The following is a 12,245-nucleotide window of genomic DNA, read 5'->3' as shown; positions in this document are numbered from 1 at the left end:
TGATGAATATTGATAAAAATGAGCATATAAATGTACAGTTACTGTACGTACACAAAGCAAAGATTAAATTATGCATCGGTTTCTATTTACAATGGCATAAAAAGTGAGAATCTCATGTATTTCCTCAAGGCTTCACTGTATCTCACTCCTGCAGTCTTAGAGGTACCTTCATGATTATCAAACAGGGTATCATTAAAAAGATGTCGATAGGCTCAAGTACAATGTCACGCTGTCAAACTTTTCCGTGTATTCCAGGAACCAGGTATTTTTTACAATCTAAAAAAAATGAAGCCTTCACAACAAAAAAAATCTTAGTACTAATTTCCCCTCGCTTTTTCTTGTTCACTCAACTTTTTGAAATAGAAGTTGCACTGATTTAAAATAATGAATTACAAAAAATAATTCATTGGGATAACTCAGGATTATGAGTTGTACTGACTTAAAACAAGTACTGTAATTGGAGATACAAAAAATAATAAATTGAGGTAATTTAGGATTATTAGTTTTCTTGAGAGGTACAAAAAAATTATGCTTAAGTCATTAGTTGTCACAACATAGTCAAGTTTATAATGAACAACATAACAAATTATTTTTGTTGGCTGAACATAAATAAAGAATATAAATTGGTTATTTCAAAATAAACAAATATTTCTGTCTTTTACTACAATTTGAGTAAACTTTTATCAAACAACTGCTTGAACAGTTTGAATTACGTTGGGTCTGCACTTGCACCTCAACATTGAACACACAAACCTCAACCATGGTAACAATCAAAAGCCATCATTCATTAAAAAAACTCTAAACACAACAGATAACAAACAGTAACAACAAGATTAAAGCATAAATTATTCCAGCAAGAACTAAAACACTAATCTTTAAAAGAAAAACAAATAAGAAACACAGAATTGAACATGCTGCAGTGCATCTTGGGAACTTTCAAACTCTTGTTTGTTCATTGTACATTGACGTAACTCCATTTTTTACATTTATAGAGGTCTTTTTGAGTGAACTTGCAAAGAATTTTTCACACAACTCATATTTTTAAGTTAATGAAGAAAATGTTTGGTTACAATGAATGAACTTATTAAAAGAAGTTCTGTGAACTTTTTCATGGACTTTTGCTCAACCAACACAACAAAATGAGTTGTTTGAACGTTTTTTGAGTTGGGTTTTTTACAGTGTCAATTCCCTGTTGAAAACGGTTGTTTCCTAAAGATAGTCTACAGCTGGTTTATTGCATTAGAATTTCGCTCATGCGTGTATCAGCACACACCCTTTTTCAATGTGCAGGGGAGAGGTTCTATAATGTTTACTGTAAATTTATACGTGGTTTTGCCTGTGGGTATGTCAAATATGAATGGACTTGGGACAAATGTTTACAAGACTAAGATGTTACTAATGAACATAATAAAACAATAACCAAGGACCTTTAAACAGAAATGATTAACAATGTGTTAACCTTACAAATTTATTTACAAAAAAATATTTTATGGTTCAGCTCACTGGTTTTTACCTTTATGCTCCATTTGTCGTCACCACCAAGGGGCCTCAAAATGTGCATGTTGGCAAAATATTTAGCTCTAAATTTAGACTAGAACTGATTAGAAGATTAGATGAGATACTAGAATTTAGATTTAGAAATTTGGTTTTAAGGTTTATTTTTGAATATTTGTTCCACTGTTATTTTAAAAAAGGAGACAATCATTGAAATGCCTGTGTAATTTTTTGGAAGATCTATTGAAAGAAATGCAATATAATATACACAACTATTTATATTATAAAGACCTTACTATTTCTATCTGCACGGGTCCCCTTGCATGGAATGTTGTTGCCATGTCGCCATGCTGTTTCTACACTCTCCCTTAAAAGACACACTTACATTTACGCATTTGGCAGACACTTTTATCCAAAGCGACTTACATTGCATTTTGCTATACATTTGTCAATGAGTATGTGCAATCCAATCCATCCGAACCCATGACCTTGGCGTTGCTAGCGCCATGCTCTAACCACTGAGCCACAGGAAAGCCAAAGATAAACTGCTTTACATTTTAATCCTCTCTCAAGGGAGGGGTGGAGTGAGCGGTTGGTTGCAATTCGCAACTGCAGCCGCTAGATGCCGCTAAAAATTACACAACGGTCCTTTAACTCAAAAGCATAAACTACCACCAACCACATGACTGAGGATGAAGTGAGCGTCAACCTGTTCAAAGATTTCATTAAAGTTAGGTTGTGTATCTGTCTGCTCATTCAAGCACTATTTAACCTGCTGGATGGGCGCATGGTCTAGAGTTATCTATGCAACAGAAGAGGTTTCAAGATCGTTCTGGATCTGGGTAATTTCTGTAGGTGACAGTAAAATGATATCCAGTATATGATGATGGATTAAAATGTCTCACATGTCACATTACATTCCAAACCTACACCGTTAAATAAGTGTAATTTTACAGCATTTTCGCATATTTTTGAAATGTGGTAAAAAATGTCAAACTACAGAAACAGATTGCAAATTTACACGTTGGGTGTAAAATAACATGAAAAAAACGTGTTTCATTATAAGTAATGTTATTTCACATCCTTTTTATTTTTCAGTTACACGATTGTCTTCTGCAGAACACAAAAGAGGATATTTTGAAGAATGTTACTGTGAGACCCGATTGACTTCCATTATATGAACACAAAACCACTGAGACATTTATCAAAACATCTTCTATTGAACAGCATGAGGATGAATAAATGATGACAGACTTTTATATTAAAATAAAAATAAATCTGTCTTTTTTACTCTCAGTAATTTTTTTCTGTGAAACACTAAAACAATATTTTGGAAAAATCTTTATGCAGCTTTTTGAACACATTAAAATAAACATACCTGTCAATCTCCAGAAATGTCCCAAACAAAATACCATATCCATATCAATACCATATGCCATATACTTTTTTCTTTTGTAGCTTGAAAGTCATGGTCACTATCGACTGTTGTTGTAGGGCAAGAGCGGCAAAGGGATTCTTTAAAAATGTACTTAAAATATAACAAAATACAGTTTGGAACACCTTGAGTGAAAAATCTTTGTGTGAACTATTTAATGGTGTATATTTAAAGGAAGAACACTCAAAAATAAAAATTAGGTCATGGGCAATTCCAGCATTACTGATGTGACATTTGCAGTCAAAAGTTACAAGAAATTCTCAGAGAATGTATTCATTAAATATTAAACCAGAGTCCAGACATTCAGAATATCAACACGTTTTCAATGCAAGAAAAGTGAAACATTTTGAATTAAAATGCACAAACCAGTGAAACAATCTGTTTGGACAAGCATTATAATAAGAAAATCATAATCTATATGGTTTCATTAGGCTGATAAAAGCACATATTTATTGCATATTTATATCACACAAAATATAGTATAAAACATGTCCCAGTGAGACAGTGAGCCTCTGTTGACCATCTCCACTGCAACAAAGCTGCAACTTTGTTTTTCCCCACCAAGGTTAGCATACAAGTGTCAGCCACGATATTGCTGCTTTAGGATTTCAAATGTCCATTAATGTTCGCTTATGCACTACCTTGTGAGTCTTTCTCTGATTTCCAGTTGTCATGTGGAACAGAAAGAAGTGGATTTCCTCAACTGGATATTTTTGAACTTAATACTAATTTCCCATGCTGGTGAATACAATTCAATCTGGACAGGGGTGAATCATCTTCATTTTCAAATTCCATCAGTGATTAAATCTCTGAATTACAGAAGCCTACATGTGTTAAATTATTTAAATTGACACTTATATGGCCAGATCAAACATTAACATGACATTGCCCATGTGGAAAATTAAGGTGCTTAATGTGTGTTTAAAAAAATTACACATAATTAATACAAATATTATTAATTATACATTTCTGAGGGCAGTTACTCTCAGATCCCAGCATTTAATGTCAGTAAAATAAAGGGCGGCACATCATTTGCATTGCTTTTTTTTCTCAAGAGTTGTTTTTACACGTTGTTTGAGAAAACACTTTTTGATGTAACATGTGACATGCATGCTGTACTGTATGTTATCTATATCAACACTTACCATTGTATGACTGAAAACATTGTGGTAAAAGCGTTACGTTCTCTCTAACTAATGCATCAAAACTCCATTGTTTTGTGGTATTTCATTTAGAACAAAAACACAATTTTTGACATTTTAACATTGGTGGGGACATAAATAAAATTGGTCTGCAGAGCTGCATTATCACAAAAGTTTAGTGCAGTTTACTTGACTTATTTAAACAATATAATATTTTAAAGCTTTTTTTAAATATTTAACCTTATTAATGTTACACAAGTCAAAAACAACAAATATACAACAGGTGCATTTTATTTTATTTGTTTTTTACTTTTTGTGATGCCAATGAAAATTCGGGCAGGGTAAATAACATACTTTTAAAATCATGTTTTTAAGCCTAATCACCTGTGACCATACCTCTGCCTCTTCACATTGGCAAGGATGCTTCTGCCACCTGATAAAATGACAAAACTGGTGGTGCATGGCATTCTGAACAATTCAAAGCTCTCATTTTAAACACACACTTAGAAACTATACTGTAGATTGTCAGCCTAACATTTGTCACAGTACTGAATTTCACAATTAACATCCTACTATGTCGTTATTATCATCACTATTGACCTCACCTGTGACCCTGCCTCACCACAACATGACAGGACTGCTTCTGTCACCTGACCTGACAAAATAATGCATTAATGCATTACATATGAACACTGAGAAAAACATGGCTTAGACATGTATAGATTACTAAAATTATTAAAAATGCCATCATTAAACATTGGCAATTGAGAAAATGTCCTGTACATAATAACTCTTAAACACACACACAAAAAACCCCACACCAAATAAACAAGTTACTTTTATAAAGAAATTTAATATACTGAACATGTGCAAATCTACAACAGTACATTGTTAAAACAGTCATTGATACACAACAGCAACAGGCTGCTGGATGAAATGTTAAACTTCTTTTGGAAAACAGGAAGATACAGCCCAACACAAATAGTGTATATTTTTAACATTCAGTAATATTTTGGCAAGGAAATAACTTTTAAAACATTTATGTTTACATATAAAGTTGTATCTGAATTTACAACAGGAGTCATTTCAACTTATTTTGTTCTCAGTCACTACAATAAAACAGTAAAATTTGAACCACTTTTAAATGTTCTACTTTAAATGATCCTTTTCAAAACATAAGCAATTCTACAAGCCAATTTTTATTTGTTTTCACAAGCTTCTTTAAAGTGATAGTTCACCAAAAAATGAAAATTCTACATTTTCTCACCCTCTTGTCATTTCAAACCTGTATGACTTCCTTCCTTCCGCAGAACACAAAAGAAGATATTTTGAAGAAAGTTGGTAACCGAACAGCACTGGGCCCCATTCACTTCTATTGAATGGACACAAAACCAATACAAGTGAATGGGGGCCAGTGAACAACATTCTTCAAAATATCTTCTTCTGTGTTCTGTGGAAGAACACTAGTCATACCGATTTGAAATGACAAGAGGGTGATTAAATGATGACAGAATTATTATTTTGGGGTGAAATACATAGTATTTTGTAATAACTTTTAGATAGAAAACATGATTGGAAGAGTTCATCAAAAAAAGTTAAGGACCATGTGACTGTACATAGTTATTTTTGCAATGGGTCACATTTGCTGCAACCGTAGCTGTGGGTCTAGAGCTTCTGAGGAGCTCTGTGGCAGAAACTCGTCCACCGCACCCAGCCTTGGCACTTCTTGTCCTCCTCAGAAAAGCTATGAAGTTGTCATTTTGAGAACTCTTTTTGGAAGCTCCCCCACCAAGTGTCTGAGTGCCAGGGTCACCTTGCTTATTTTCAAATGAGTCTTTACGACCCAGAAGCTTTCTTTTAGATCTGAAAAAAGATATGGAAGAGAAAAGGGGAAGCCAACTTCAAAATAGTGATAAAAATCATGGCACTAGTAGCCAAAAAGAAAATTTCATCAGCATTTTGTTTTAGAATCAACCAACCTGTGGATGATGCTGAACAGGTCCTCTGTTGTGTGAGATTTGGATTTGTAAAGAAATACATCGTCCTCCTCTCCCACTAATTGTAGAGGTCCAAGATCTGGCATTTGGTCACTTTCCTCTACATTATATGTGGGATGCGCTGTTGAAAGATGAATCAGATATTATGGCATGCAGACAATTGATAATGATTTGAATATGTAGACTTAATCACATCAAAGGAAAAAAAAAAGATAAAAACGAAGATTAATGCTAACCTTGACCACTTGAGTGTTGTTGTTCGATGACCATAGGATAAGATGGAATTACACCATATAGTGTGACATGATACTGATTTGCAGATGTTGGAGATTTTGGAGACTTGCAAAGCTTAGATGGAGACTGAACTTTGTCTGAGCCTGGCATTGTCTGAGCTGGATTATCATAAAGTGAGCTATCCACATTTGAAGTCTTTGCCAGAGGTGGTGTTGGGGCTCTTCTCTTCTTATTAAATGCATGTTTGTTCGTTTTGTTAAGTGGAAGCACGTTTGAATTCTGTGCCTCAGAAGTGCATGGGAGTTGTGGCCGACGGGTCTCCCACACTGGCTGCACAACGTGTCCATCAAAAATTTGCTGGTGCCTGTAAGGACGTCCTTGTTCAGTGCAGGCTGTATTTGGGGATGGTACAGTCACTGTAGATTTTGGTTTGTTGATCATAGCATAAATGTCATCCTGTCTTTCACCTGCTATGACTGTTTGGGGTTCTGGATCAGAAGCTGTTCCAAAGCGTGGCTGCACCATGACACTGGGTAGCCATTTGTTTCTCTGGGGCTTTGGAGCCACTGGTGGTTTGGCCTTCGGTCTTTTTGTAGGACTTATAGAGTTTCCAGCTCTTTCAGTCTCTTCCTCAATAACCTCTGTAGTTTCTCGTGCATTCTCTAGATCGGAACTGCTGATTGAACGCAAATGAATATTGTTCAGGTCCTCCTGAGTCACCATTGGCATTACGAACAGACTGTTGCTCATTCGTTGCTTGGGTCTGGTGGCTTCTGTGCTGTCCGAGTTGCGCCGATTTGCTTTAGGTTGAACCGTGGAAGTTTCGGAATCAGGGGCGCACTGTTGCATTTCAGGAAGCTGAAGAGAGAGTCTTGCGTTTCGGTTCCTTGCCCTTTGGCCAGAAATAGCGGTGGATGGCTGAGGGCGCATCCTGCAGCCCAGTTGAGAACATCCTATGTGAGCTGAGGTCAGGACTGATTGAGTGGGGGTTTCACATTGGCTTGCATAACCACTTGATGGAGAGTTTGACCCAAGGGGCTTAGAAGGAGAAGAAATAGAGGGCTGGGAGGTAGAGGAGTGAGAGGAGGATGGAGAAGTAGGTACCTCAGCATTACCTTCATTTGCTGGAGTAGCCGCAGAGTGACCCAAGCCAGGCTTGCATGGTTCGCTGGATCGTAGTTCATTTAGCGCTCTATGGCATGACAGCGCTACCTTATTAGGAGCTTCAGCTGTAGGAGCTGATTGCTTGCACTTACTAACTTCGGACTTAGATGTTGGAATAAGATCTGGCAGTAGCATGATGTTCTGGGCATCTTTTTTGAAGACTGGCTGTATATTATGTTCAGAATGCTTCCCAGCTCTAAGCCTTTGCAACGACACTGTTCGTAAAGGTGGGACTGGTTTCCTTTTGGCCTTCTTGAGGATAATGCTCCGGGACCTAGACCGTGGAACTGCATCTGGAAGGCGATCTCCTCTCCTCACAGAAGTGCTGTCACTTCCACTATCCTCTGAACTGCTGCTAGGATATGAAAGTGCATAGCTTTCACATCGTCTCCTGGTCACTCCTGGGTTGGCATTAACGTTGATGGAAAGGGACAAGGAACGTCTGTGAAGTTCTATGTTACTGGTGGGTCTACTCCTACGCTCTTTCTTCAAGGAGCTCACACTGTCTTTATCTTGTCTTACCACTACAGCAGAGTTGGTGGGTGATGCCTCGCTTGGTTCTTCTGGATCCTGGAACTGTGGAGGGGGTTTGATCACATCGGGTGCCGCCAGAAAGGAGTTTATACTGTCATCCCACTCAGGTGAAAACGTTGAAACGTTAGGGCCACACCAGCCCTTGTCAGAACAAACCAAGGCTGTATGTTCCATCTTTGATTTTACTTCAAGTTTGGCATTTCCTTATAAATAAGATATTCCATATTTAACTGTATTCTTGAAAATACACCTGAGACAACAACAACAAAAATCCTTTCAGTACTGCAATGTTGTACAATAAAGCCAAACATTTAATATCACTCAAGTGACTGTTTGATGCTTAAAATACAACCGGGTGTTGTATCATCATCCAAATGCTGTAAAATCAAGTTGTCTAAAACCATGAGAAAGGGAAAGTCAGCCCATCTTGGTCTTTGTTTGGCACATGAGTGGGTGTTTGCCATGGCAACAGTTACCTGTTCATCCATACAGCGACAGAAAGCAGACGCTAGAGAAAACTGTATTTGCACATGCATTTTTTGTTATGCATAGGAAATCACCACATGATCTGTTGAATCCAACATCTAAACAATACATATTTTTCTCAAGGAAAGTTAAGCCTGTATAACTCCAGCGGAGACCTTCGTCTTACATTTATTTAATGTGATCAGAAAAATAATGGCTTTTTATCTACAGTATGTTAATAATAAAAGTAAATCAGTACATTTGTTAATCTTGGCTAGAAAACATTTTGCCACTCAACGTTTCATACAAAGACATCTTTGATATTTATCTTCTGAATATCTCTCCCCCTAAATCCAACCTCCCGTTGTATTATCCAATCGCCTCTGGCGAAATGAACATGTTTACAAGTGATGATGTCATGTTACACCTCATTGCTGCGAAGATAACAGAAGCAGAATGATCACTCAAAATATCTGCACTCCACTCAGACCTTCCACTAGAATCACATGAAATCTATCAAAACTCTCCCTGTGTTTTTATGAACTGTATAAGCCCATATAGAATGTTTTAAACTACATGAATCCATATGCTGAATTGATTTGAAACAGATTCAAGTCAGTATTCATCATTTTTTTAACATTATGCCAGATATTATGCCGGAACATCTTCAAAACTGTGGTGACATCTGATTTCTGTATGAATACCTTTACTATTTCAAGAGAGACCCAAATGTTTGAAGAATACAGAGATATTAAATCTGATAACAACGCATCGATATCATACCCAGTGCTCATGAAGGTTTTACATAAAAAATAGCATATAGAGGCAGCCATCATTCGCCTAAAGAAATTCTATATGAAAATGTTTCCACCTGCTTTTGCTGAAATCTCAAACCCAGGCAACCTGTCGCTCCACCTTTATAATTGACAGTGTCACGGAACCGTGGTCAGTGTGAAAGTTGAAAACCATGAAAACTTGCCAATAGGTATCTTTCAGATCAACAAAACACTGAAAAAGGACACGTCTTGCCATCACGTGCACCTGCGTGTGCATTCACAGATTTATGACGCTGTTCCGTTGCAGCATTCTAGACAGAAAATAGATGTTTTGTAACCATGCAGAGGTGCGTTTTACAAGTTGCCACGTTGTAATAAATACGCAAAATAAGATGCTAATGCAAAAACAACAAATTGAGCAATTTCTTCGCTATAGCAGAAACAGATAACCATTATCAAATTGTAAACAAAGCAGAATATTAGATTAGAAGCGACAAGTTGCACAGCCAAAGTCAGAGGTCACTTTGTCAAAACACAGTATTGCTGCAGAGGACAAACGTCATAAACACAATGATGCATGAAATCTACAAACCTTTCAATATGGCAAAATATTTCTCAAAGATCTGAGGATAATCAAATCCAAACGTCCTCAAAACATTCCATTCGTCTTACCTTTCATTCGGCTGTGTAGACTGAGCTTTGTCATCTGATGATGTTCTCTCTCTCTCTTTCTCTAGCTCACCACTCTAGCTCAATGCATTCACATGCTGTTACCATGACGATAGGAAGTGGGCTGCTTGCTTCCTCTCTGAGTTCAAGTTCGTTGGATGCTGAGAGAGAGAGAGAGAGAGAGAGAGAGAGAGAGAGAGAGAGAGAGAGAGAGAGAATTACATAAACACCAAATCCTCAGAGACACAGGAAAATTCACTGTGCTGCAGGTCAAAAACAGCTACATACTAGCTCAGAAGTCAGAATCTGCAATGCCAGCGTGGTTCATCAACTACAACAACACAAGTGACACAAAATGAGACCCACAGAACACAATGAAACCACAACGAAATTATGACCACAATGAAATTATGAATTCAAAAGAATTCAGTAGTATGCTTGTTTGGATGTTAGCTATCTATATGGATTAGCATTTGTTTTGCGATAATCTGACTTGTGTATAATCAAGAGACTGTTCTTTAACAAAATGTAATATTATGTAAAGAGCGATGCAAATTCCCTAACTAAAAAAGAGGCATGTCAAAATAAAACCTCTCATGCCCATCCTTGCAGATGTTGTTCTCACCAAGCATGTTGCTGGAATATACTGTAGGTCCACCCAGTTTCAAGAACACAGGAACAGGCGTTTACCATTGTTCTGCAGTTTCCACATTTTAACAACAGAGGTGGTGTTTGAAGAGGTGTGAAATATATAATTATTCTGTATTACACAATTCAGTTGCATAACCCAAGCACATTTCATAGTGAATCTTGGAAACTTCAAGTGAATATTCAGTGCATTATGGAGCAGTATTATCGCACCTTTAAGATGCCTTGCATCAATAGGGTATTACATAGGCATACAATCATACATTTCCCCAATCCTGTGCAAAAATGCCAAGAAAAGAGTGGGTGTCAGTAGTCGTGCCAGTAGCATATACTGTATCCAGCTTCTCTGAATTTCCCAACAATCTCAGCTAAGATTCATCCACAATAAGATGTTAAAGTGCATGCGTTTTATGTGTCTATCTGGGAACAACCCTACATTCTTTGTCATTTCTTAACCAACTGCCACCAAAACCACAAGTAAAACACAAGACACTCCCTTAAAATAGAGGAACTGGATTTGCTCAAGCAGATAGTGACAGGAACCATTATGCTCTGACTTTTTTAAAAGATTGAACTAAGATAATGCCTGCAAAAGGTCAGTGAAAGTACAAGGGGGTATCAATGACGACACAGCATGAAATGCAGACGACATCCAATAATATCTGATCTTAGATTGGTAATCTAAGGCTCAGATCATCTTTGCCTATGAATAGTTTTTAATTCAACAAATTTTAGTTCAACCTTGGCTTTGAAAAAATTCAAAATCCTGAAAAGAAAACATTGACAAAAATAAGAGTTTGAACATGTGGAATTAAATACAGATTTTACAGTACTGAGGAAAATGTGGAGGTGCCTTATCTTTCTGGTCAAAAGAGCCCACCCACATATTTGTATGATATTCTGGTCCCTAGATATCCCCCTTGAATGTAAGTCTCTATTTTTTATCACTTGTTATATAATCGAGCTCAAATTGTATGTGTGAGTAATAACACAAACCTCCTCTACAAGCTGCCCGATTTCAGGAATCCTTCATTTCTATAGCAAAAACAGAGTGGACGAGAAACATGCCAATGTTTATTACGTTGCATTTGAAAAACAGAGCAATTAAAATACGGATTACTTTATTACAGTACATAATATCATGTCAAATTCTTTAGAGATCATTAATGAAACATCAGATTTTGTCTGCTCTGTGTTTTTTTTCTAAAAACGAGGTGGTTATAGATGGTGATGATAGACTGACATACAACCTTCATAGTTTCAGTATTCTAGATTACAGCACTTGCCACAAAACACTTTCTCTTAAAAAGGTGCAATAGGCCTACAGCAATAGCGCTTTTAGCTAAATTGAATGTAGTTTGATTTTCTGCCGTCTCCATTATTAACAAAAAAATAAGAGATGACTTTGAAGTCACTTTGTCAGATTTTTCTTACATCACATAGATTATTAAACCTTGATATCACTTGGAATGTATGTTATTGTGCTTTTCTTTACAGGAGTAGACCAAGTCATCATGTCTAAATGAATACCCTCTAAATTACCTGCAAACAGACCGCCCCAAAAAAGAAAAGAAAAACTGTTTAACTTCCCGAACTCTCATAAACTCTCTTAACTCAGCTCAAAGTACTTAAAGCCCCTTTAAAACCATTTTACTGCTATAATGCCTAGAGTAGAACCTATTATTTA

The 12,245-nt window shown here is 36.7% G+C and overlaps 1 protein-coding gene across 2 annotated transcripts; it reads right to left on the bottom strand.

Moving 5' to 3' along the window:
• Window positions 1-4,436: 4,436 nt before the first annotated feature.
• si:ch73-362m14.2 (NHS-like protein 2) lies at window positions 4,437-10,275 on the bottom strand. Of its 2 annotated transcripts, XM_057361261.1 has the most exons (5): window positions 10,199-10,275; window positions 9,914-10,071; window positions 6,305-8,250; window positions 6,051-6,189; window positions 4,437-5,934 (listed from the first exon to the last, which is right to left on the bottom strand). In XM_057361261.1, the coding sequence occupies exons 3-5, from the start codon at window positions 8,172-8,174 to the stop codon at window positions 5,667-5,669; spliced, it is 2,277 nt and encodes a 758-aa protein (XP_057217244.1). In that variant the 5' UTR covers window positions 8,175-8,250; window positions 9,914-10,071; window positions 10,199-10,275; the 3' UTR covers window positions 4,437-5,666. The 2 variants fall into 2 exon arrangements, with proteins under 2 accessions (XP_057217244.1, XP_057217245.1); XM_057361262.1 differs by lacking the exon at window positions 10,199-10,275 and having other exon boundaries at window positions 9,834-9,927.
• Window positions 10,276-12,245: the final 1,970 nt, after the last annotated feature.

The sequence above is a fragment of the Triplophysa rosa genome, linkage group LG19 (assembly GCF_024868665.1).
Source record: "Triplophysa rosa linkage group LG19, Trosa_1v2, whole genome shotgun sequence".
NCBI classification, from domain to species: Eukaryota; Metazoa; Chordata; class Actinopteri; order Cypriniformes; family Nemacheilidae; genus Triplophysa; species Triplophysa rosa.
The sequence above is the reverse complement of the archived record's forward strand: the minus strand, read 5'-3'. Positions and strand labels throughout refer to the sequence as shown.

Coding starts and splice junctions, on each gene's coding strand:
- si:ch73-362m14.2 (XM_057361261.1), bottom strand. CDS start 8,174: ATGGAACATACAGCCTTGGTTTGTTCTGACAAGGGCTGGTGTGGCCCT. Junction 6,190..6,304: donor ACAACACTCAAGTGGTCAAG/GTTAGCATTAAT, acceptor ATCTTTCAACAG/CGCATCCCACATATAATGTA. Junction 5,935..6,050: donor CTGTTCAGCATCATCCACAG/GTTGGTTGATTC, acceptor ATCTTTTTTCAG/ATCTAAAAGAAAGCTTCTGG.